At 42.1% G+C, this 22,101-nt stretch overlaps 1 protein-coding gene across 3 annotated transcripts in view; it reads right to left on the minus strand.

Annotated features, from left to right (window-relative positions):
- Positions 1-1,231: 1,231 nt before the first annotated feature.
- DPYS (dihydropyrimidinase) overlaps positions 1,232-22,101 on the minus strand; it is a 76,393-nt gene continuing 55,523 nt past the window's right edge. Inside the window, exons 8-10 of one of the 3 annotated variants that reach the window (XM_070630796.1) lie at positions 12,227-12,434; positions 3,254-3,394; positions 1,232-1,636 (exon numbers count right to left, since the gene is read on the minus strand). In XM_070630796.1, the coding sequence (XP_070486897.1) occupies positions 3,278-3,394; positions 12,227-12,434 (325 nt within the window). In that variant the 3' untranslated portion in view covers positions 1,232-1,636; positions 3,254-3,277. Of the gene's footprint in view, positions 1,646-3,253; positions 3,395-12,226; positions 12,435-22,101 lie in introns of all 3 variants that reach the window. The other 2 variants (XM_070630797.1, XM_070630795.1) reach the window with 2 other exon arrangements.

Below are 22,101 nucleotides of genomic sequence, written 5' to 3' on the forward strand. Positions count from 1 at the left end.
TAAAGGATGAATAGGAAGTGGCTGCTAGATAAGAAAGCAATTTAATTATTTCTTTTCAGAGGATTCAGTCATCTTATGATTGAGTTTCTATTATCAACCAAAGTGGAGGAGAAAAATAATAAGATATTTTAAGGTATCTCTTACTTGAGAAAAAAGACCTGTGTTTCTTCTTCAGATGTAGTTCACTGTCCTTTTCTCTGAGTGTTCAAAACAAATTACGAGTGAGTAAACTGGATTCCTACCACCCTTTGTCAAAGGCGCGAAACACCCCTGATCTGAGTAAGTCAGGGGCAGGTGCACCTGCAATGAGAGCATAATTGCCCTGATTTTACTCCACAGTTTCTTTTGTTTTTTTTTTTTTGAGGAAGATTAGCCCTGAGCTAACATCTGCTGCCAATCCTCCTCTTTTTGCTGAGGAAGACTGGCCCTGAGCTAACATCTGTGCCCATCTTTCTCTACTTTATACGTGGGATGCCTCCACAGCATGGCTTGCCAGGTGGTGCCATGTCCACACCCAGGATCTGAACCAGTGAACCCCGGGCCACCAAAGCAGAACATGCACACTTAACTGCTGTACCACCGAGCTGGACCCCACATTTTTCTTTTAAAGGTATACTTTTTGGTGAGGAAGATTGGCCCTGAGCTAACATCTGTTGCCAATCTTCCTCTCTTTTTTTCTCTCCCCAAAGCCCCAGTATGTAGTTGTATATCCTAGTTGTAAGTCCTTCTAGTTCTTCTGTGTGGGATGCCACCACAGCATGGCTTGATGAGCTACGTGTAGGTCTGAGCCCAGCATCCAAACTGGCGAACCCTGGGCCACCGAAGTGGAGCCTACAAACTTAACTGCTATGCCACCAGGCTGGCCCCTTACTCCATGTCTTTAAATCCCTGTTTACCTGGTTACATAGGAGAAGAACTACAATCTCAATCACAGTCCAGATCAGGAAGCGGAGGGAAGGGAAGGTACCACAGCAGCATCTTTCAGCCATGCTGATTCCATTTCATTCCCTCAGACCCTGCGTTCATCAGCGTGATTGGATAATTTGCCCTGGAGTTACTCTAAGGTTGAGCACCCAATTTGATTACATGGGGTTTGCTGAGGGACCTGATTCCCAGGAGCTGCGGAAGCAGATGTCACAAAGGAAATTATGCTTTTGAATCAAAAACCAACCTCCTAGAGTCCCAATCCTACTCGGTGGGAGAAGACACACATAACTCAGATAACAAGATATAAAATGAAGATCTAAATATTTATTAATTACATGATCTAAATGTTTATGAATTACAATAGAATGTAAAATCAGTTAGCTATTTTTAAAGACATGTAGCCCTTAAAAGAAAAGGAAGTGATTTTTAAAAATTCGAAGTAAGAAATCTAGTACATGCCAAGATGACATTTTAAAGTATCATCAATGAATTTTCACACAGCCTTTCCATCACAATAATATTCATTTATATCTTCAATCTTACACAGCAACAAAGTCACAGTGAGAAAGACAGCAATTGCTTCTGAAAGGAAATCAAAGAGGCCTAGAGCGATGATTCTTTCAAAAGGATCTTGGGGAGTTGAAATAAGGTCTGCTTCTCCACGGGCTGACGATATACAGCTGGGATGGGAACAGCAGCATCCTTTTCTCTGATTTTACTTTTGAACACAACAAAAGGAACTCAGCGTTAACATTCTCCCTCACAAAGAGATGCCAAACTCAAGCCTAACCTCCAAGAAATGCTATAATCAAAGTAAACACTTATCCCACTCCTACCAATGCTGTTAATAGCATGTTATAGCATTCAATAGAATTTCTTCCTCTTGCTAATCTTCCTCTGAATTTTTAATACGACCTTCCTGGATTGGAAGAATAATTCCAATAGTCAGGAAATAACAAAAAAGCTGAAACTTTTGGCTCTGTAGCATTGATAAAGAGTTAGAACATTCAATAATGAAAGAGAGCAGAGCACGGAATACATAGGGCCTCATTTTTCAAGTCACGGGGTTTATGCAGGGAAGCACAGGTTATCACAATGTGAAAATGGGCAGTGCCTTACTGGGTATGTATAAAACTAGTCTTCTGACAAACAGCATCCCTAAGGAACACAAACACTTATCCCCATCCACCAAGTCAAGTCAACCTCTTGTATGAATCTTTTGCAGATTGCTATGTGTGGAAACATCCAAAAACATACCACAATTTTTTTTTAAATTTAGAGTCAAAGGAAATTGCAAAACTGGAAAAACATGTAGATTTAATGAAGTCATGGAAATGATGTTAGAAAGATGCTTAAGTCACAGCAAAGCCTCTGCCACGTAGGCATCTGGACAAGAAAACAACTGAAAGAAAAAGAAAACTGACAAGGATGATGTTAATAGCTGCTTCAAAAAAGAAAGATCTGAATGTCAAAAGACTAAGAGAAAACTGATAAAGCACTCACATATTTTTTCAAAAATGATCATGTCTTGGAGCCAGCCCTGTGCAGTAGTGGTTAAGTTTGGCACATTCCACTTTGGCTGCCCAGGTCACGCGTTCGGATCCCAGGCACGAACCTATACCACTCATCAGCCAAACTGAGGCAGTGGCTCATATATAAAGCAGAGGAGGATTGGCACAGATGTTAGCTCAGAGCTAATCTTCCTTAAAAAAAGAGGAAGATTGGCAACAGATGTTAGCTCAGGGCTAATCTTCCTCAGGGGAAAAATATCATCATATCTATAATACTATTCCAAAAATTAAGTGTGAAAGAAAGTACATCAAATACTATCAAATAATTTTCTTGAAACATTATACCCCCCAAAGCAAGATTTGGTTCATTTTTTATTCATTCTAAGTTCTAGAAGATAGTTGCATTTACAATACAGAGATTTGTTTTCCCAGATGAAGACTTAATCAGTTTATAAACTTTGACCATGAGATCATACTCTCTGTTTTAAGTAGAGCCAACTTTCCTCCATCACAGGCCCCTCTGTATGTTCCCAGCCTACTTGTCTCTTGCTCAGATTTGATTCTTCAAGGCTCTGCTGACTGTTTCCTGACATCTCAGAGAATAAATTTCCAGCCAGCCCGAAGCCGTCCTCAATCTGGAGGCTCAGCTAAGTGTCCTGAGTCAGGAGGTCTTTTATCAGTGTTCCCTTGGATAAACTGTCCTTGAGTCTTATGTCACTTTGAAGCCTTTGACCTTGACCTTGGACTCTTCAAATGCTTCTGAAGAGAGAGGCTAATATCGTATGTGGTCATGCACGAATCCTTTCTTTGCCCACCGTCCCTTACCAACAGCCCCCAGCTCAGGGGTGGGCCTGCTTCCCGGTCCCCGCTGTGGAGTCTTCTTCTGTCCCTCTGGCTTTCAGTGTGACAACTTCTCCCTTATAGGGTTCACGCTCCACGGGGGTAGGTGTGCAAGTCTGAAAAAGAACATTGCATTTCTCTTTTGTGGATTATCGACTTCTTACATTCAAAGCTAAGTGAAGCTCCCTTAATGAATTGTGAGAGCAAAAAAGAATCTTGTGGATTTATCATGTGCCTCCCACCCCCTTGCCCTTTCACAGAAATTCCTGGGAACCTTGGGTACCTGCGTTGCCCTACTCTTTGCTGGTGTTAATCCGCACCAGGCAGAGGCCCCGTGAACACTTTCCAATGATCTTTCTTCCACTGCAACTTACCCTGGGGCCTCTGCCATATCCTCCCACCATTCTGAGTTCTATTACCATCTTACAGTCCTTTCAAACGTTCTACTTTTTCTTCTAATTTAATCCTAGAAGTCTGGATCCCTAGACTGCTTTGCTGTACCTCTCCTAAGACTCTCAGCATTTGGGTTCAGATTCGAGCAACTTGTGTGTGCTTTCCCTCATTTCCTATTACCTCGGTGCGTAAGTGCGTAACAGGCCTCCGCAGAATCTCACGTCTTGAACTACACCTCTTGGGCAGCCGACTGTGCAGCAGAACCCTCAGCTGGATTCAGCTCGAGTTAATTCAGTGCTTGAGCAGAGATTTGAAATCTGGACTTTATAAACGAAGGGATTCACAAGCAGTAACTAAATCATACTGCTTGTAAACGTGGACACAAATTCACTGACAAGTCAAGACGCAGCAAACCACAGTGATCACGTTGCCCGGGCACATTACTGAACAGTGTGCTTTAGTTCCCTCAGCTGTCAGCAGGGGACAATGACAGCACCTACTTTATAGGTGGTTGGGAGGATTAAATGTTGAGAGGATTAAATAAAGTAAAGCATTTAGAATAATGCCTAGCATATAATAAACTCAACAAATACATATATGTGTGCATGTCTATAAACACACACACGGACAAATAATAACATTTATCTTACCTGGACCACCAAAACTAATATAGTGCAGTGATCAACAATGTGGGCTTTGGAGTAAGACAGATCTAAGAGTGAATTCTTGCTCTGCCATTTACTAGTTGTAGGGAACTGGCAAGTTAATAAATCCCTCTGAGCCTACTCACTCATCTATGAAATGGAGGGAATAAAACCCCTCTCCCAGATGCATGAGATCGCCCAGATACAAAGCATTTCCTTCCTTCACTCGAGAGACATTTATTGAGCACACGCAGCCCCAGATGTTTTGTCAAGCAGAGAAGACAAAGCAACCCACAAGGCAGAGAGCGTCCCTACAGCTGTGGGACTTGAAGCACGGTGTTGGGCACATGCTGAGCACTCAGTCAGTGGGAGGATCTTGCCCTCTGCTCGCCAGTCCAGCCTCTGTCCACCTTCTGTGTCTGCTTAGATGCTTTGCTGGACTTCCATTTTGGCTCACTACCGACTCAGTCCTTTTCTTCACCCTGGATCCTGTCATCATCTTGAGGAACATCGATACCGGGAAATAAAGTACTAGCCTCCCATTTCTGCCACCTAGCCCCGGACATTGTGGTCACCGGGAGCCTACCCACATCTGAAACTTTAAACTCATTAAAAGCCCCACTCTCTGACCACATCCTCCCTTTCAGGTCTTTGGTCTCTGTGTTTTTCCCTCTCCTGGTTTACTTTCCAAGCCTCAGGCTGTATGATATTTTGCTTAAACCTAGGGTGACCACATAATTTATCATCCAAACTGGAAGGCTTCTGAGAGTGTAAAGGGTACTAAACATCATTAACAGGTATAATCCAGGACTGGGCAGGCAAGCAAACCAGGATTTATTTCCACCTTCCTTCAACCCCTCTCTTACCTGCAATCTAAAGGGTCTTGCCTTCTTCTCTTTTCCTTTTGGCATTTACATTCAGGAAAACCCATGGCATATTTCAGTTCAGTCATCAGCCTTTTCCACTGCCAAGAGCCCCTGGGGAAAGCGATGTAAGTGGGCAGATCTTTGTGTCACCTGCCTTGTGCCGTGTGTCCCTCATCAGCTCCCACTCTGTCTCCCTCTGCCTCCAACAGTTCCTTTGAAACTTTAGTGCTTGTAGTTTTCAGCTGTTACTTTGCTGTCTCTCCTAGATTCCTTCCTGGGAACTGATGGCCAACAACAATGATTTAGGCAGGGCCATCAAGCTGGGGCCCCATCCTCAGGGCTGGGCTTGCTCCCCAAGCTGGTTGGTCCCTCGGAAGATCCCTCCTTGAGCCCAGGTTCAGGCTCAGGGACTGCAGTACATGACTCAAACCAGGCGTGTCAGCGTCCTCCCTAGATCTTTCTGCTAGGGCCATGCCTTTGCATGCTGGCACACCTACCCTCCTTTTGGCCTAAATATCTCTGATTTATCCTTTATAACTCAGCCCAGGCAATCCTGAGTCCAGGAATCTATAGCCCTCCCTGCCACATCCACATCTTGCTTACCACAATTTTCTGGAATTATCTGTTTTCTTGTCTCTCCTCCAGCAGACTTGGGGCCAGTTCACTGCTGTTTCTCCATAACGAGAACTCAATAAGGAGCTGACCAATTCCTACCAAGAGTGGAAGGGTGTGAAGGGAGGAGATCCACAGCTGAGCTTTCTTTCCTCTTTGTGTGGGTTGTTCTGGCCTGGGCTGCCTCAGTTTCCCTCATACTCCTTAGTTGTGCTTCACCATTTATCTGTTCTCCAGACTGCACTTTCTCTCTGGCCGGCGGCCTTCCATGGGCAGGTCTAGCTCACCTGGAGGTCTAAGAACTCCTTTCTGGCTGCCCGGTCACCGCACTAGCAACTCCACAAGGCACCTCTTAGCCTGGTTGGTCACTCTGGTCACACTGACCTCCACATAGCACTGACCTGACCAGCCAGTTCTCATCTGCACACGGTCTCCTTCTTTAGCTCCTCTGGGCCCCGCGTGGGCAGCGACAGGTTTCCGCCAGAATGGCCATGGGATAGTAATCACTCCTGCCCACGCCTCCACCTCAGAAACAAACCAACCCTCTCTGAGGAGGCTTTGCTGTCCCATCCTTCACAGTCTTCCCCATTGATAGACAAGTTGACAAGAATCAAAGACAAGTTAAGCTCCAGTTGCAAGCCTCCCAGTAATTTTAACCTTTTCATATCTTCTAGTGTCCCGAGAACACACCTTCAGAAGGCTGATCTGGGTTGAGGCAACAGTGGCTGCAACACCCAGGCAAGGCTCGTCAGAATTAGAGGACCACGCCCACCCCCAACAGCAGTTTTCTTTCCATCTTGATGGCATTACCACCAACAGAATGGCTGGAGGGTAAAGTGTATGAGAGGCTATGCTAAGAAATGTAGAAAACAGAGACAGCACTGGGCCCACAGGGCGCGGGTGGTTTACTTTCATAGACGAAAGTTCAATGTGAGTTCACAGTGCTTAATGACAATTGCCATTGCGATGAGTTAGCAGAAAGACAAAAATGAGAGTTATATCACAATATGCAGTGCTATGAATAAATATTAATTACAATCATCATTAAACATGCATAATTGCAGGAATGGTTTTTGGTTAGCTGATCAGAGGAAAGGGGAAGCTTTAAATTGATGCAAAATTTAACTGTTATGTCTGCAGAGAGTTGAGCGCTGGGATGCTAGACATTCTGAGACCAGCAAAACCAATGGAGAATACTGGATCCCAAAGGAGTTACTGATACCACACAGCTCATGAGGGCTAAAATACTAAAATAGCAATAAAGACAACAGAACTTCCAAATGCCAAAGAGCAGACATTGGCCCAACACCAAACAGTCCTGAGCAGCGACTCCCTAGAATGACAGCCACACCTGGCTGGTGAACTTGAATGTATACTGAGCACTCGGTGCACGTTGAGCTAAGCTCTCCTGGAAACTGTGTGTCACTAGAACATGAGTAACCACTAGGTTTAATAAAGGGGCTCTATAACAGGGAAAACTTACATTTTGATAATGTTTTACGATCTACCAAATATTTCCATTTGATCCTCGAAATACCCTGTGAGCTATTTCTCAGACAATGGACAAAGCTGGGCCCTCTCATTTCAGGTCTGGCTCCTCTGGGAAGCTTGCCAGTCTGAGGGTAACTGAGCCCTGTGCACAGGAGGGGACCCTCGAGGGGTGATATCCTCAGGATGGGGGCAGGTGGCTATGTGCTTGAGTAGGGATTAAACTTTATGACTAGTATACTGCAGCGGTAGAGGTTAAAGGCACTGGCTTTGGGTTTGAGTTTTGATGCTGCCACTTAGTAACTATGTGACTTCTCTAACCCTCAACTTCTTAATCTGTAAGATAAGGATACCACTACTTACCTAGGGGGTTGTTGTAAGGATTAAACTATGTCTGGCATATAATTGGTCATCAATAAATATTTACTGAATGAATGTTGAATGTTTAGCTAAAACAGGAAAAGAGTATTTAGAAAGTCCCTATATGCAGTGTTATGTTGTGTAAATATTGACAACCAAGCTCTACCTTCCCTTTTTCTCACCACCTCTAAAGCCTTAATTTTTAGCACTTGTTTATTTCCATGCTGTAAATACTCCCACCATGGCTGATTTCAAGCTACTAAAGCGACATCACTGAATGAGGAGCTGGGAAGAGATACACACAAGTGTCTCTCAGGAGCCAAAATGAGCTGGCTCCAACATATGTACCACTTTTTGTAATTATTAGAAATCAATCTGAGAAAATTATAGCAGTTGATGCCATGTCTTAAACTATTTTCTCTGAGTTACCACATTGAGAAAGACGTTGACAAAGTGTAATTTCAGAAATGGAGAACACCCATTTCAAGGACTAGATCAGCCATCCACTCAGTTTCACCTTATCCAAAAGGGAAATTATGCTTCTAGTTGCAAAGATACAACCCAGTCTAAAAGCTTTGGCAGCAGTATTCTGAAACCATGCATTACTCCATGAAGCTATTCCTGTTTCTCTAGAAAATGCAATGTGACCCTTATTTTCCAGAATAGATTGGGTTGCTTATGACTGAAAAAAAGAGAAAAAGAGATGACTGAAAGAATGTCCGTACTTCCAAATTTTGGTGAAAATTATAACACTCTAAACACATAAAAATTCTAGAAAAAGTAATTCATTTGAGTTTAAAGAGCTATATATATCGGTGAAGAATTAAGAGTACATAGTTGATTTTGTTCTCTCACGATGCTCTTGAACATTTAAGTTGCTCTTACCTTTTTCCTTCCCTCTTTATTTCTCCTTCCGTTCCACAACTTCCCAAAACTCCTTCTCTTCTCCTTCCCAAAACTTTTCCTTAAGAGACTTTTATATAGAATTGAAATATGTATTTTATTATGTTATATTTAGCAAATAAAGTTTGACGTTTCATCTTCTTAAATTTTTTTCCCTTGAGGATTAGCTGCTTAAATATTAAAATTAATACAGTAACAATTCCCCAAAGCTGTCAAATTGGATAAAAATGTCATTTCTTTCCTCCAAAATTCCTCACAGCTGCATGGCATGATGCTGATAAGTTTTATTAAATAACAAGATCATGGACAAGAATCAAGCTCACAGATGAGCCCACTATATGAGTAGGGGGTAATCTTCTGAGTAAATTGACTGAAATTTCTTTCTATGTCCTAGGAAACTATAGTATTCACTCCTTCTATTTGCAGTTTGTTTACTTATCAAATATCTACTATGTTCCAAGCACTGGGCATAAAAATATGAGATACTGTCCTCAAGGAAATAACACTCTAGCCGGGAGACCAGCTGAGTTCTGGAGCTGACAAACGCTGATGTGTCTCCACAATCAGAGCTCTCAGAGTCCAGGATGGTCAGTGATTAATTCTCTTGGGAAGGATAACAAGAAATGGTAAGGGCCACTTCTGCTTGCCTTCCAACTCTTATCACAAAGAAATCTCAGTATTTTAAATAACAACCAAAGCAAGAGCTCTAAAAACCTCATGTGAAATTAAAATCTAGAATTCCTAACAACTCTTTTTCTTAACCTTAGTGTGATCTTTTTTTCTATAAAATTAGCTTTGCTTAATGGAGAGAAAAATATTTGAAGTGTCTCCAGACAATCCCCAAACCTCATTTTACCCATTTTATTTGATACTTTTTCCACATCAACAATTCTCCATGCTTTGAGTTTCACAATCATTTTCTTTTCTTTTCTTGCTCTACAGAGGTCCCATAATACAGTGGGAATCAGAAAGGCCTTATCACAAATTCTGGCTCTTACATTTGCTTATTGCTTAGCCCACGGAAAGTTATTTGATCTTGATGAGACTCAGCTTTCCATGCTGTAAAATGGGGATGATAATATCTCCCACATGGCTTGTTGTGTAGATTAAGTAAAATAATGAATATAAACCACCTAGTACAGTGCCAGACAGATAGTAAGCACTCAGAACAACATGTGATAGTAATGTTAACAACTATTACTTAGTTATTGCAAAAACAATAATGCACTAGAATGCCTAAAAGGGTGATGATATCAGAAGAAAATACTAAGAAATTAAAATAACTCACAAAATTGATCGTGAACTCTTAAAAACAGACGTTGACATTAATTTTGCCAACAAAACATAAAACAGTTTGAAAAAGGAGACCTGATGAAGCCAGTCATTTGGTGATCTCTGCTGCCTCAAACATTTTTCCCACAAGAAGGAGAGTGAGGCAAAGTCACTCATTTAAATACAGTCTATCAAGTGTTTCCTGTTAGTCTAGTGTCCCTACTGGTGAGCACCTGGAACTGACTGCCAGGAGCCGCCCTGCCTTGGATCCACTTCAAGTATCAAATAATCTATCACCCAGTTCTGTTGATTCTACCTTCTCATGATTTCCTACGTCTACCCCTTCCTGTTCATCCCTTGGACATCCCCTGAGTGAACCAGCTACCACAAATGCCTCCAATTCAGATTAATTTTTTTTGAGAGACTATTATTTCCAAACCTAGTGTTGAGTAATTTATCACCCATTAACTCATTTAACTCAATCTTTATGGCATACAGTAGCATTTATTGCTTTAAGTATATAGTTTTTGGAGTCAGATAATCAGAGTTTATGCTTTGGTCCTGCCATATACTAGCTGTGTGACTTGGATAGGTTTCTTAATTTTTTGAAGCTTCAGTTTTCTAATCTTTAAAAGGAAGAAAATAATACTTCCCTCCCTCATAGGCTTGTCACAGTGTCAGAACCCTTAGCAGCAGGCCTTGCATTCAGTAAGCAGTCAGTCAATGTTAGTATTGTTATTATTTATCGCACAAATGTTTTGAAACACCTAGGATTCTCACAGTCACTACCTACTTGTCACCTGTCGGTGTCAACACATACAAATTACCCTCAGCAAAATAAACTGTAGCCTTAAACAGTCTGACTGAAATACAGTATATAAAGAATTATAGCATCCTGAGAATTTAAAGCATTCTAGAGCGCTTGTTTACTTAATCAAAGCTTTAGGAAGTGTTAAAAAAAAAATGGATGAATCTTGTGTAATGGACTCGGACTCCACAGTAAAAATTTTTCACAAGATGTTAGAGGAGAAATGAAACAGACTACAAGACCCAAAGGAAATGAATCAAAAAATAGCCAGAGAACTTTGGAAAGACAGAAGTATATTTTAGAGTGGAAAGAAGATGAAGAAGCTTTAGAACTAATCCAAGGGTTGCCAACTCTAACGTCTACACGGCCAGGCGAGGAGCATTTACGAGTGAAGCCTGCTGGGCTGAAAATCAGAAAGGCAGTCTCTGCAGGGCTCCCATCCAGCTCGGGCCTCCTCTCCCCATGCGGTATTGAGAGCACAGGGTGCCTCCCCTTACCCCCAAATCCAGCAATTTAGATGGTTTTAGTCTCAAATTTTCCAAAATGTTAGCATATTTAGTGAAGCGAATTTTTAAGACACTATGTGAACTGAACCAACATGTGAAAGCCCAAAATATATTAAAAGCAAATATCTCTTTTATAATAACAGAGTTATTGCAAAGACTTGGAGGAACTCTATTATAGATTTGGTCATCAAAAGAGAAAAGCAAAGAGAACTAACATTTATTGACCTCCTACTATGTACCCTCATTTTAAAATCTCATTTGAGTCTTAAAATTTGTTAAGGAGGAAACGTTGCTGTCATTTCCTAGATGAGGCAACCCCGGCCAAGGATGAGAGAGAAACTTGCTCTTGGCCACACAGCTAGGAAATGTGAGGCAAGGCAGAATTCATATTTAGATCTACATGACCCCAAAACTCCAGCATTCCTCTGCCCGTCATTAGAATGCGCCTTGAGACGTTCAACCACAGGGAGCGTGATGGAGGGTTGCTGAGCTTGAACTTCATCCCTTTGTTTGCACGAAGGCCACGCCTTCCGCTGCTGCTCCCAGCCAATGACAGCACGCCATGTCGCTGGTTGACAGGAGACTAGGCTCCAGGGCGGCCCAAGGCCTTGCTCAACCTATCTTAGACACTAGGCAATCTAGGATGCTTCCACCCGTTTTCTCTCCCTCTCTCCTTTCACAGGGGTCAGACCTGAATGGCACTCGGACGGCTCTCCCAGCTTTTCCCGGCTCCCTCCTATTTTCTCTCCCAAGTGTTTCCCCTAATAAAAAGGTCGCACTTTTGTCCATCTGGGTGACTGCTTCTCAGAGGACCCTGACTAACCCAGTTGCCAAAGGCCCCAGAGCCCCTGAACTTGACTGGGAAAACCTGACTTGGTTCTTCAGGAAACCCTGAATAGACACCAATTTTCCAGGGAAAATGCATCCATCCAATAATGATTCTTTCTTTGAAAACTGGTATTTGCTGGAACCTCTCCTATCAAGTCTGACATCCCAGGAACGTGTTAAACCGAGGGTATGTGACAAGAACACCAACCACGTACAGGAGCGAGTGACAGTTGAGCCTGTGGTAACAGCCCAGTTCGCTACAACTCACCTGGTCCCTCTGCTGGATCCGTTTGTAAATATATTCAGCAAACGGTTTGCGCGGAATAAATCTCCCATCTCCCGCCGCGACGTTGAAAACTCCAGCTTCATATACCACTTTGCCTCGGGAAATAGTCACGAGGGGCACTCCATGGCAAACCATGCCCTCAAAGATGTTGAAGTCAACAGCCTGATGATGAGTTTTTGCCGAAATAGTCCTGTTTGTAAAAACAAAGAAGTTCCAGATCATCGTCAGCTCATCTGACAAATATAAAATATTCAAAGAATGGCTTAGAAGAAAATTTAGCAACTCTATTAAGCCATAGCTTCATCACTGGAACAAGTGACTTTAAGAATAGAACATAGCGTTAACATTTCATTACAAAGTAATTACATTTTCTGAGAGAAAAACGCAATAGATCACTCTTTCCCATGATTAATGAGGATGGAGTGGGTGGAAGGAGGCCATTGTCTCTCACGCTTAGATTTTTAAATTATTTTTTATTTATCGGTTTAAAGAACAAGATATTAACTATAAAACGCTTTCAACACAGATGAGTCTGATGAACACGCTGATCCAATACTCAGCCCTACAGAATTTTTTTTTTTTTTTTGAGGAAGATTAGCCCTGAGCTAACTACTGCCAATCCTCCTCTTTTTGCTGAGGAAGACTGGCCCTGAGCTAACATCCGTGCCCATCTTCCTCTACTTTATACGTAGGACGCCTGCCACAGCATGGTGTGCCAAGCAGTGCCATGTCCACACCTGGGATCCCCACAAGCGAACCCCAGGCTGCCGAGAAGTGGAACTTGCGAACTTAACCACTGCGCCACCCGGCCAGCCCAAGCCCTGCAGAATTTTAACTTTTCGCAGCTGCCAGAGAGGCTTCCTCAATACCTCTCCCCAGTGCCATTCCCGTCCCTCCCTTCCCAGAGGGGATGGCTAATTGATGGTTATCAAGTTGAATTTGATCAATTATCAAGGAAAATTATATCTTGAATTTTTTTCCCTTGTCTGCAGCAAAACCGGAAATTCAAAGATAATACAAATAACAAAATAAGCTAGAACTTAATCTCTTAGCATATTCTATGTCATGCATTTGCATATTCACCCTCACTCTCAGTAGTTTATTAATACTTTCAATCTTATGCAATATGATTGATGAATTCCAGGCTGGATATTTGGAAATGTTGGATGTCTCTTTTCCCTAAATGTTATTAAATGGTAAAGGTGGGGGAATCTGGCGGCAGTGAAAAATATGGGAATAATCTGAGTTCTGGTAGAAGTTTCTACAAACCCTCTCAGGAATAGACTGAAGGGAAGTACTTTGCTAAAAACCCCAAGGCTGTGTCAGAGAAGAGTAGACGAAAGCTCTACGAGCCCTAATCCAGAACGGCACTGCTAAGAGACCCCCAGCTTTTGTGTGCTGCAGTCCTAGAAATGGTGGCCTGCTCCTGGGCTCCAGGATCCTACGCCCAACTACCTACCCAACCTCCTAACGTTCCCAAGTAGAATTCTTGGCTTTCAGTGCCTGCCACAACCCATCCACTCGAGTTTGCTCTTCCCTTGAGTTTCTCATCTCAATAAATGACCCCACCATCCACCCTTCCTCACCCCTCAAACCATCATCAAGCCTGTTGGTTCTACCTCCAAAAAGGAAATCCCAAACCTGCCACTTCTCTCCCTCCCCATTGCTCCACACCTCCATCATCTCTCATCTGGTTGACCAGAACGCCTCTGACTGGCCTCTTTGTTCCCACTCTTACCCTCCTATACTCCTCACTACTCTCTGCAAAGCTGCTCAAATGATCTTTTAAAAGTAAAAATCAGATCATGTCACTTTCCTGTTTGAAACTCTCTCTGGCTCCAGTCTGTCCCCCAAGAGTCAAATAACTGTACAAAGGCACAGATGATAATAATAATAAAAAATAATGCACTCCCCAAGAGGAACATCAGTACAGAAAAGAAAAAGGACAGCCTCTTGCATGTCAGGTAATACTTTATAAATCAATTTCATCAAATAACACCTCCTCAAGGTAGAGAGTATTTTCTATACTTTACAGGTAAATAAATTGAGATTTAGCGAGGTTAGGTAAGCTTGTCAAAGGACATATGACTAGTTTAATGAAACTGAGATCTTTTTATATTTTTTTAAATTAACATACAATAAAAGTGACCTTTTTAGTGTATAGTCATGTGGCTTTTGACACGTATAGATTTGTTGTCATCACAACAATCAGGACACAAAACAGTTCCATCACCCCACAAAACTCATACTATCCCTTTGTAGTCACACTGCCCCCACCCATAACTCCTGGAAACCATTGGTCTGTTCTCTATCTCTACAGCTTTGTCTTGTCAAGAATGTTGTACAAATGGAATCAGAGAGCATGTAACCTTTTGAGACTGACTTCTTTCGTTCGGCATAACTATTTTGAGATTTATTCAAGTTGCTTCATGTAGCAATAGTTTGTTCCTTTTTAATTGCTGAGTTGTATTCTGTTGTATGGATGCACCACAAAGTGTCTATCCATTCCCCTCTTCACCTCCTGAATGACATTGGGGTTTTTTCTAGGCTTTGATGATTATGGATAGAGCCATCATAAACATTCACGTACATGTTTTGTGTGAAGGCTTCTGTAGCGTAAATACCTAGGAGTGGAACCGCTGGGTCACATTGCTAGTGTATGCTGCGACAAAAGAGCTTTCAGTGGCCTTAAGAACCAACTTACTGATACAAAGAAAAGTTTAAAAGATCAGGAGCTAGTTCAAATACAATAACAATAATTTCAAAAGGAAGAGAGAAAGATATTGATCAAATAGCAAGTAATGTCACTGAAATAGGAAAATCAATAAAATACTTAAAGGGTCACTAAGTATAGAATGAGTTATGGTGAGTTACGAGTTGATGAAAGATACAAACTCGAAGACAATAAATCTTGGAAACAATGCAGAGGAGCTTCAGACCTTCAGGTTAAAGTGACTTAGACGATCACAATCTCTCTGCAATGTTTCCATGGTCTGGGCTATTGCTTTCCTACACATCACACTTACACTGATGGCGGAAGCTCTTGGGCTTGTACATTGTAGAATGTTACATAAACTTGTCTGGACTGACATATTAGTAAGGCTGCTCTATGGAGAAAGTAAAATGCAGAAACATTCATGCTGAAATGGTTATGGAAGTACAAGATTGGGAGGCAAAAGAGGAAAACCTTAAATCATAAAACTCTATTTTTTCTAATGGGATGTTAAGAGTTACTGACACTCTTAGGAAAATAATCTAACAGAAGAAAGAAGCTCTGTATGCAAAGATTGTGATTATGATATTGCCTAAACTCTTGAAAAACTGAAGTATAACAATTTTCCAATGACTATTCAGTGAAATATTGGGCATCTATGAAAGACTAGAATTAAGAATATTCTGGGGAAGCAAAGAAAATGATAATTATATAACGTTAAATGGGAAAAAGTTATAGAGAGTATATGCACTATATCTACAAGGAAAATACATATGCATGTGGCCAAATACAAAAGGAAACATACAAAGCGACGTTTTTGTGGGCCAGGAAAACACAAATATGCAAAAAACAAATATGAAAACAAAAGGTCTATGACAGCAAAATATCAAATCAGATTTCTCTGCCTCAGCCAAATAAAGGTCATTACCTTGGCTTTCTCAGCCTTGGGGTTAGCAAAAGAGAGAAGACAATTAGGCAACATCTAAGTGATCCTTAATGCCTTTATAATAAGGCATTATGTAAATGAGGTCAAATTAACACGAAATGTAAATTCTAGGCATTATCACCAGCAGCAAAAAGAATGTGCTTCCACTTTCACATTTGAAGGTGTCTGACAGGGTGTCATTCCTCACGCAATTTCTTCCTTCCAGCCAGAGCTGTAATTCTCCAATTCTTTAGGAGCTTTCACACTTCTGAGTCTTTGCACACTCAGTTCTCTTTACCCCGAACACCCTTCTCATTGCTCATGTCTGCCCCTCTCCCTTCTCTAAGACTCCTCTCAAGAATCCTATTCCCATGTCAATTATATCTCAATAAGGCTGGGAAAAAAAAAGAAAAAAAAAGAATCCTGGTCCCCAGAAGCCGACCCTGACAACCCAGGGCAAAAGTGAGCGTCTTTCCTCTGTGGTTTAGCATTATCTGAATAGACTGTAATGATCTCTTGATAAGTCCCTCTTTTCCCACTTGGTGTAGACTTTGAGACAGAGACCATCCCCACACACAGTAGGTGCTTAATAAATATTTATGAAACGGAAAAAAAAGAATTGCACAATTTTCTTCCTGTCAGTTTTATTTCCTGCCTCCACTGTCCTCTGGGACTTGACTGTGTTTTGGAAACAGAATACTGAATTAAATGGGATGTAAACATCCAATCCCAAAGTTCTGTGTGTACTTAACATTTCTGGCGAGCTGTCCAAGCTCATTAGTAATAAATAAATAGACAAAATAAAATTGTTATAGTTATCATTCTCAGTTGCAGCTTATCAAGTTATACGAAACACCGGCTCATCAATACCTAGCAACACTTAGCAATACCACTATTATCAACACTAATAAGTATGAAGCTAAGTATTGTTACCCCATGTCCCAGACGATAATGCTGAAATGGAGCTGTGTAAGAGCTTGCCCAGGATTCACACAATCTGTCTGATATTGAATGAACCTCTGAGAGGGCGGATCACTTGCACTTCTTGAGAATACTGGTGTATTGGTAACCCCGCCAGAAGAAGGTTATAAACATTGTGGTACATTTCAATATTTAATTAATGGTTTTAAACAAAAATAGAATGAAATATCATGACAAAATTTATAACATGTATTTAAAATCTATTCATTACTAGTGCAGTATGGGAGGTGGCGGTCGATTAATGGAATGAACACACGTTCACAGTCATGCAAATGTCTTTGTAAGACACCTGTTGTTCCTTTGAACACGCTTCCTCCAAGGCAGAGCCTTCTGTTCCAAGGCAGAAGCCAGGAACGTGCCCTCCCAGCCTCCTTTGCAGCTGGTGCCTAGGCATGTGACCTGAGCTCCTCCAAAACGGTGCCCCAGTGCCAGACTTTTGCAAGGCAAGCTGGTGACTCAGGAAGCAGATGCCACAGGAATCCATGTTGGTGAGGGTGGAGATGGATAATCCTGCTTTTAGGGCCTGCATGACAGAAGTTTAGCAGTGTGATCCAAGCCCGCTGTAGTGAAGCGATCTATGCTGGGCCAGCCGTAGAGCTCTCTGCTGCCCCGTGGGAGGCCTGGGCCTTGGTCCTGGCTACAGGCCTCTCAGCCTAGTCCTCTGGCCCTCCTGGAGATTCTCTGAGCCACCAGTGCCTTGAATACATTCCCCATTTGTTTGATTACATAGAGTAGATTTCTGTTGGTTGCAGTTAAGAATCCTGCCTAATATATCTTTTTCTTTCAATACTCGCAGTATATCTCTGAGACTTTCTGAAAAATCTCCTTTTGTGATAATCTCAAAAGTATAAACTTGAGGCCTTTCTTGAGCATGAAGCCTGAGCCCAAGTGCCCTGCAGGCCTAGTCCCTAGGATGGGCCCTGGACAGAGGTGAGGGTTAAGCACCGTCTCTTGACTAGGGCCTTTGTCATTCAGCACACAGGAGTAGACCCATCCTTCTCAGAACTTTATGGAAAAATAATGCAACATCTCCCAGGTTTTCATAAGTTGCTCAGAGGGGCTCCATCTGATGTAGCACAGGTCCGGGTGAGGGCCAAAGTCAGACTCCCATAACCTCTTCTGCAGAGCTGGGGCCTCATGTCATCGGTGAGCAGGTGGTGCTTTGAATGCTGGGAGACCATCTTGGAAGAAAGCAAGAACACACACGCCCAGACTCTGACTAAATGGGAGATTTCAGTCAATGGACTAGCCTCCCTTGTGGTAAGAGTCAGCCACACTGTGAGATACACTGGAGCAGGTGTCGTGGCTCTTTGCAGTGTACCTCAGCTCTTAAGTGTCACACACACATGATCGGATCCTGAGAAATGCAGGGTAGCAAGCACTGTAGTTTTGTCCCTTGGCATTCATTCTCCCTTCCTCTGGTGTCAGCACCCCAATTTTTCTTTAAGAAACTTCTCTCCTACATTGGAGATAATCTGGCAAGACTGTTAGGTGTGGTGCCCTGTTCTTGCCTAACCACAAGATGGGCAATTGCATTCTGTTTCTCAGGAATTTGAATCTTTGGCAGAGTGACAAAAAAAACTTAAAAGTGATTGGAGGGTGCCTTCCTGAACACAGACCAATTCCTGCTGTAGGATGCCCAGAGCTGCCCCGGGCTCTGCCCTTCCAAACCCGAGAGTTGACTGCTCCTTCGGTTTGTGAGCTTCCCATGGCCTTCCCGCAGAGTGTGTTGCTGCATAAGTGAGTGCAAGTGGTACTGTTTGCAGCCAAAGACCCTGACTGATAAAGACCTTGTCCTTTGGAGAGTAACTCCCTTAACGAAGAGCCCAGGGATGCTTCTGAGCAGACTTCAAAAGGTCTGTGATTCAAAAAGAACCTAGAAGCTATTCTCAATCAAATCTGTCTGTAGAACAGATGCAAATATAGGGTGATGGTCTGATTCATTTGTAAGCAAAACCGAAGAGCTGTGAGATTCATTATCAAATGTTTTTCAAATTTAACAATATGCAAGTCAGCCCAGGAGAGTGGCATTCATGAAAAATGCCTTCTCTCTTATTACTGATTGGATGGCTAGGCTGTTGGCCTGTCCAGGTGGTGACAGGAAGGATAGGAATGATTAAAGCCTTTCCATCTGGTGAGTGAGGCTGGAGTTCCCGGACCACTGACTCTTCATTAGCAGTTTCACGGGAAGGGTGTTCTCAGTGGTCATTCAGCCCCAAGGGAATAGCTGCTCTTTGTCAAGCTTGTTTTGAGCTTGTATCAAACAGGCACGTCTCTCTGCAGAGGGGTGTCAAGGTTGTCTTACTGAGTCCCAATTATACACATCTCCAAAGCTCAAGCCGACAGGGAAGCAGAAGCCCTGAAGATAACATTAAGCTATTTTCCAACTTAGTCAATAACTTTGATACCACTCACATCACAGCTGCAGAAAAACATTCTGTCCCTTTGCAAATAGCTTTCTATCAGAGCCACATGCTCTGATAGATGAGAACATCACTGAAGCCAAGCCTGCAGGAGGCTGCAACACCACCCATGTGCATCCAGAGAGAACACTGTGCAGAGGAAGAGAATTCCTTAGAGCAATGTGGGTCTTCCTGACCCCAGAGAAATGACTGGCTTAGGTATTTTGCTATATTTCTCCAACTCAGCCACTTTGTTCATGGCACAGATGGATTCTTACCAGGTTGCCATGAGGACCAAAAACAGCTAACAGAACCACGTCAGGGCTATTAGCGGCATCTTTAAAAATATACCTCATCTCTCTACATTGTGTTTCATGACTCCTTGTATATTCAACATGAAAGAACAATAATCATTCGGTCTTCCCAACAACCCAGTGAGGTGGGTACTATTATAACTCTCACATAATAGATTAGGAAGATGAGACACCAAAAGGTTACTCACACACAAGTTTCAGACCTAGTAAGTTCACATAGCTCAGGTGAGACAAGACACTAGACAATATTGCCCCTTGAAAGTTCTGTGGGAGGCTACCTGGAAAACATTCAGTCAATAAAAACATTCTTCATCCACCAGAAAATAAATGGGAAACATCTTGTTCTATACCTTCTGCTGTTTCTTAGTCTCTCTTCTGTTTAGCAGCAAGGAATTTAGGATGCTATTAAAAATTCCTTACACTAAAATTGGTCATTCTCCATGTGATCACGATAGAAGATATTTTTTTGACGTGTGTTCCAATTGTCTATTTCAAACTACCTCTCTTGTCGTTTCTTGGACGTGACAAGTTATATAAATGGGGAGCAAAGCAGCCACATCTCTGGAAATGCAAAATGGCACTCCTTCAAGTACACTGTAATTATTAAGCAAAGTTGCTGCTCGCTGCACCCATCAATCTTCCACCCTCTATTCAGACTTCTACACCTGCCTTCCACAGAAGAGAAAATGGGAATTGCTTCAGCCACGTTATTAAATCTAAATTGGACAATAACTTGGAACTCTATTGGTCCTAAATCGATGACAATACATTTAATGCAGGTTCATAAAAATGCTGCCCAAACATTGACTTAAAGAAATAAACAGATGAGGTAACCCTGCTATTTTGTCCTTGGAGCTACATCATATAGGTCATGGATGGTGGCGTAGACCATGGTTGGATAAACTAGATTTAGACACTAGAAAGTTGACCTTGAAAGTAGGTACCACATCCTTCACCTCTGTGCCTCACACAGCACAGAGCAAATAGAAGGCATTTTATATACATATTTATCTGAAACTAAGTTACTAGCAAATTTCTGGATTACTGCTTAACATAAATATTGCATGTTCTATACACTTGTTTTCAGAAAGTGGGGAACTAAAAATAATTTAGGGTCTCGAAGGAACAGGAACTGAATGTGAATCAGCAAAAGCTAGCATGATACTAGGATGTATGTCTTATGAATATTAAACAGATGAGTACTTATAGGTGGGGAAGGATTATTAGCTTTCGGGAGGCAAGGCTGTTGGCCTGACATATTGGTAAGAGTCAGAAATCACTTTCTAAGGTCGCATTTGGACTTAGTCTCCTAATAACCTTGTGACCCTTCCTGGGGAGCTGCCTTGTCCTTGACAAGATGACGTTGTTTGACAGACTATCTATGGGTGCAACTTTGGCAGAAAAAGATGTCAGTTTTTTACATAGGAATACACTGGGTAAAATTCATACAATATCCTTCCTAAGAGTTAAGAGTAGGCCAGGTAGTTATTATTACGTTCAGTTCTAATGCCATATTTTAGGAAGAAAAAGGAAGGACGGGAATTTGAAGGGAAGACAGTAGGCTTCTCATCTAAAGGGATGGAAAAGAGAAAGCTGGATAAGAGAAATGTCTGGGGGACTTTTAACTTTACTCCTTTTTTTTTGAAAGGAAGAAGATGACCTATTTTCCCTCCATCCCTACTGAGGGGAATAAAAAGAGGTAGTAAGCATAAACGCTGGCAGAGGAGATGCAGTTTGACACTGGAAAATAACTTCTTGACAACGAGGGAGTGAGGTCTGCCAGTGAAGGAGAAAGGCGAAGTCTGTGTCCAGGTGAGAGAACCATAAACGCGGACTGCTGAAGGATTGTGTGAAATCAGCCGGGATGGGCTGCAGCATCTCGTCAAAAGTCAGAGAGAATTTCTAGCTCTGTGGTTCTCAGAATGGAGGTCTGGCCTCCAGCGTTCCTGAGAAGGTGACGAGGCAAGCATAACGTCGTATGATTCTCTTCTCAAGTCACAACTGAAAGGGCTCTCAGAAACTCCAAAATCATCAAAAATATTTTCTTCTAATAACCATCACAAATACGTATGAACTGCTTGCTCTGTGATGGGCATCAAAGGCATTATCTCCTTTAATCCTCACAGTAAACCTATGATATCAATATTATTATCATCCCTATTTTATGGGTGGAGGTTAAACTCCCTGCGACACAGCTAAGCTAGCATGTGGCATAGCTAGATCTTGAACTTAGGTTTGTGAAGCAAAAAGGTTTCTTCCCTTTCATGATGAAAAACTGCTCATTTTAACCACAGTGCAGGGTCTACAAGCTCTTTTGGAAGTGGCCTGAGACACTCAGTCAATAACTATGCAAAGTGCACAGTATCAGCACCATGTTGATGTATTCTGCCACAGCTGGCAAATTTTACCTAATGCTGACTGCTCAGAACCATTCGTCAGTTTTGAATTGATGAAGCCACTTATGATCCAAGTGTCTAAATGGAATTTCTTTAGATTCTTCTAGACTTGAGTGGCATTCTGTT

Source organism: Equus przewalskii, chromosome 8 (assembly GCF_037783145.1).
Source record: "Equus przewalskii isolate Varuska chromosome 8, EquPr2, whole genome shotgun sequence".
NCBI classification, from domain to species: Eukaryota; Metazoa; Chordata; class Mammalia; order Perissodactyla; family Equidae; genus Equus; species Equus przewalskii.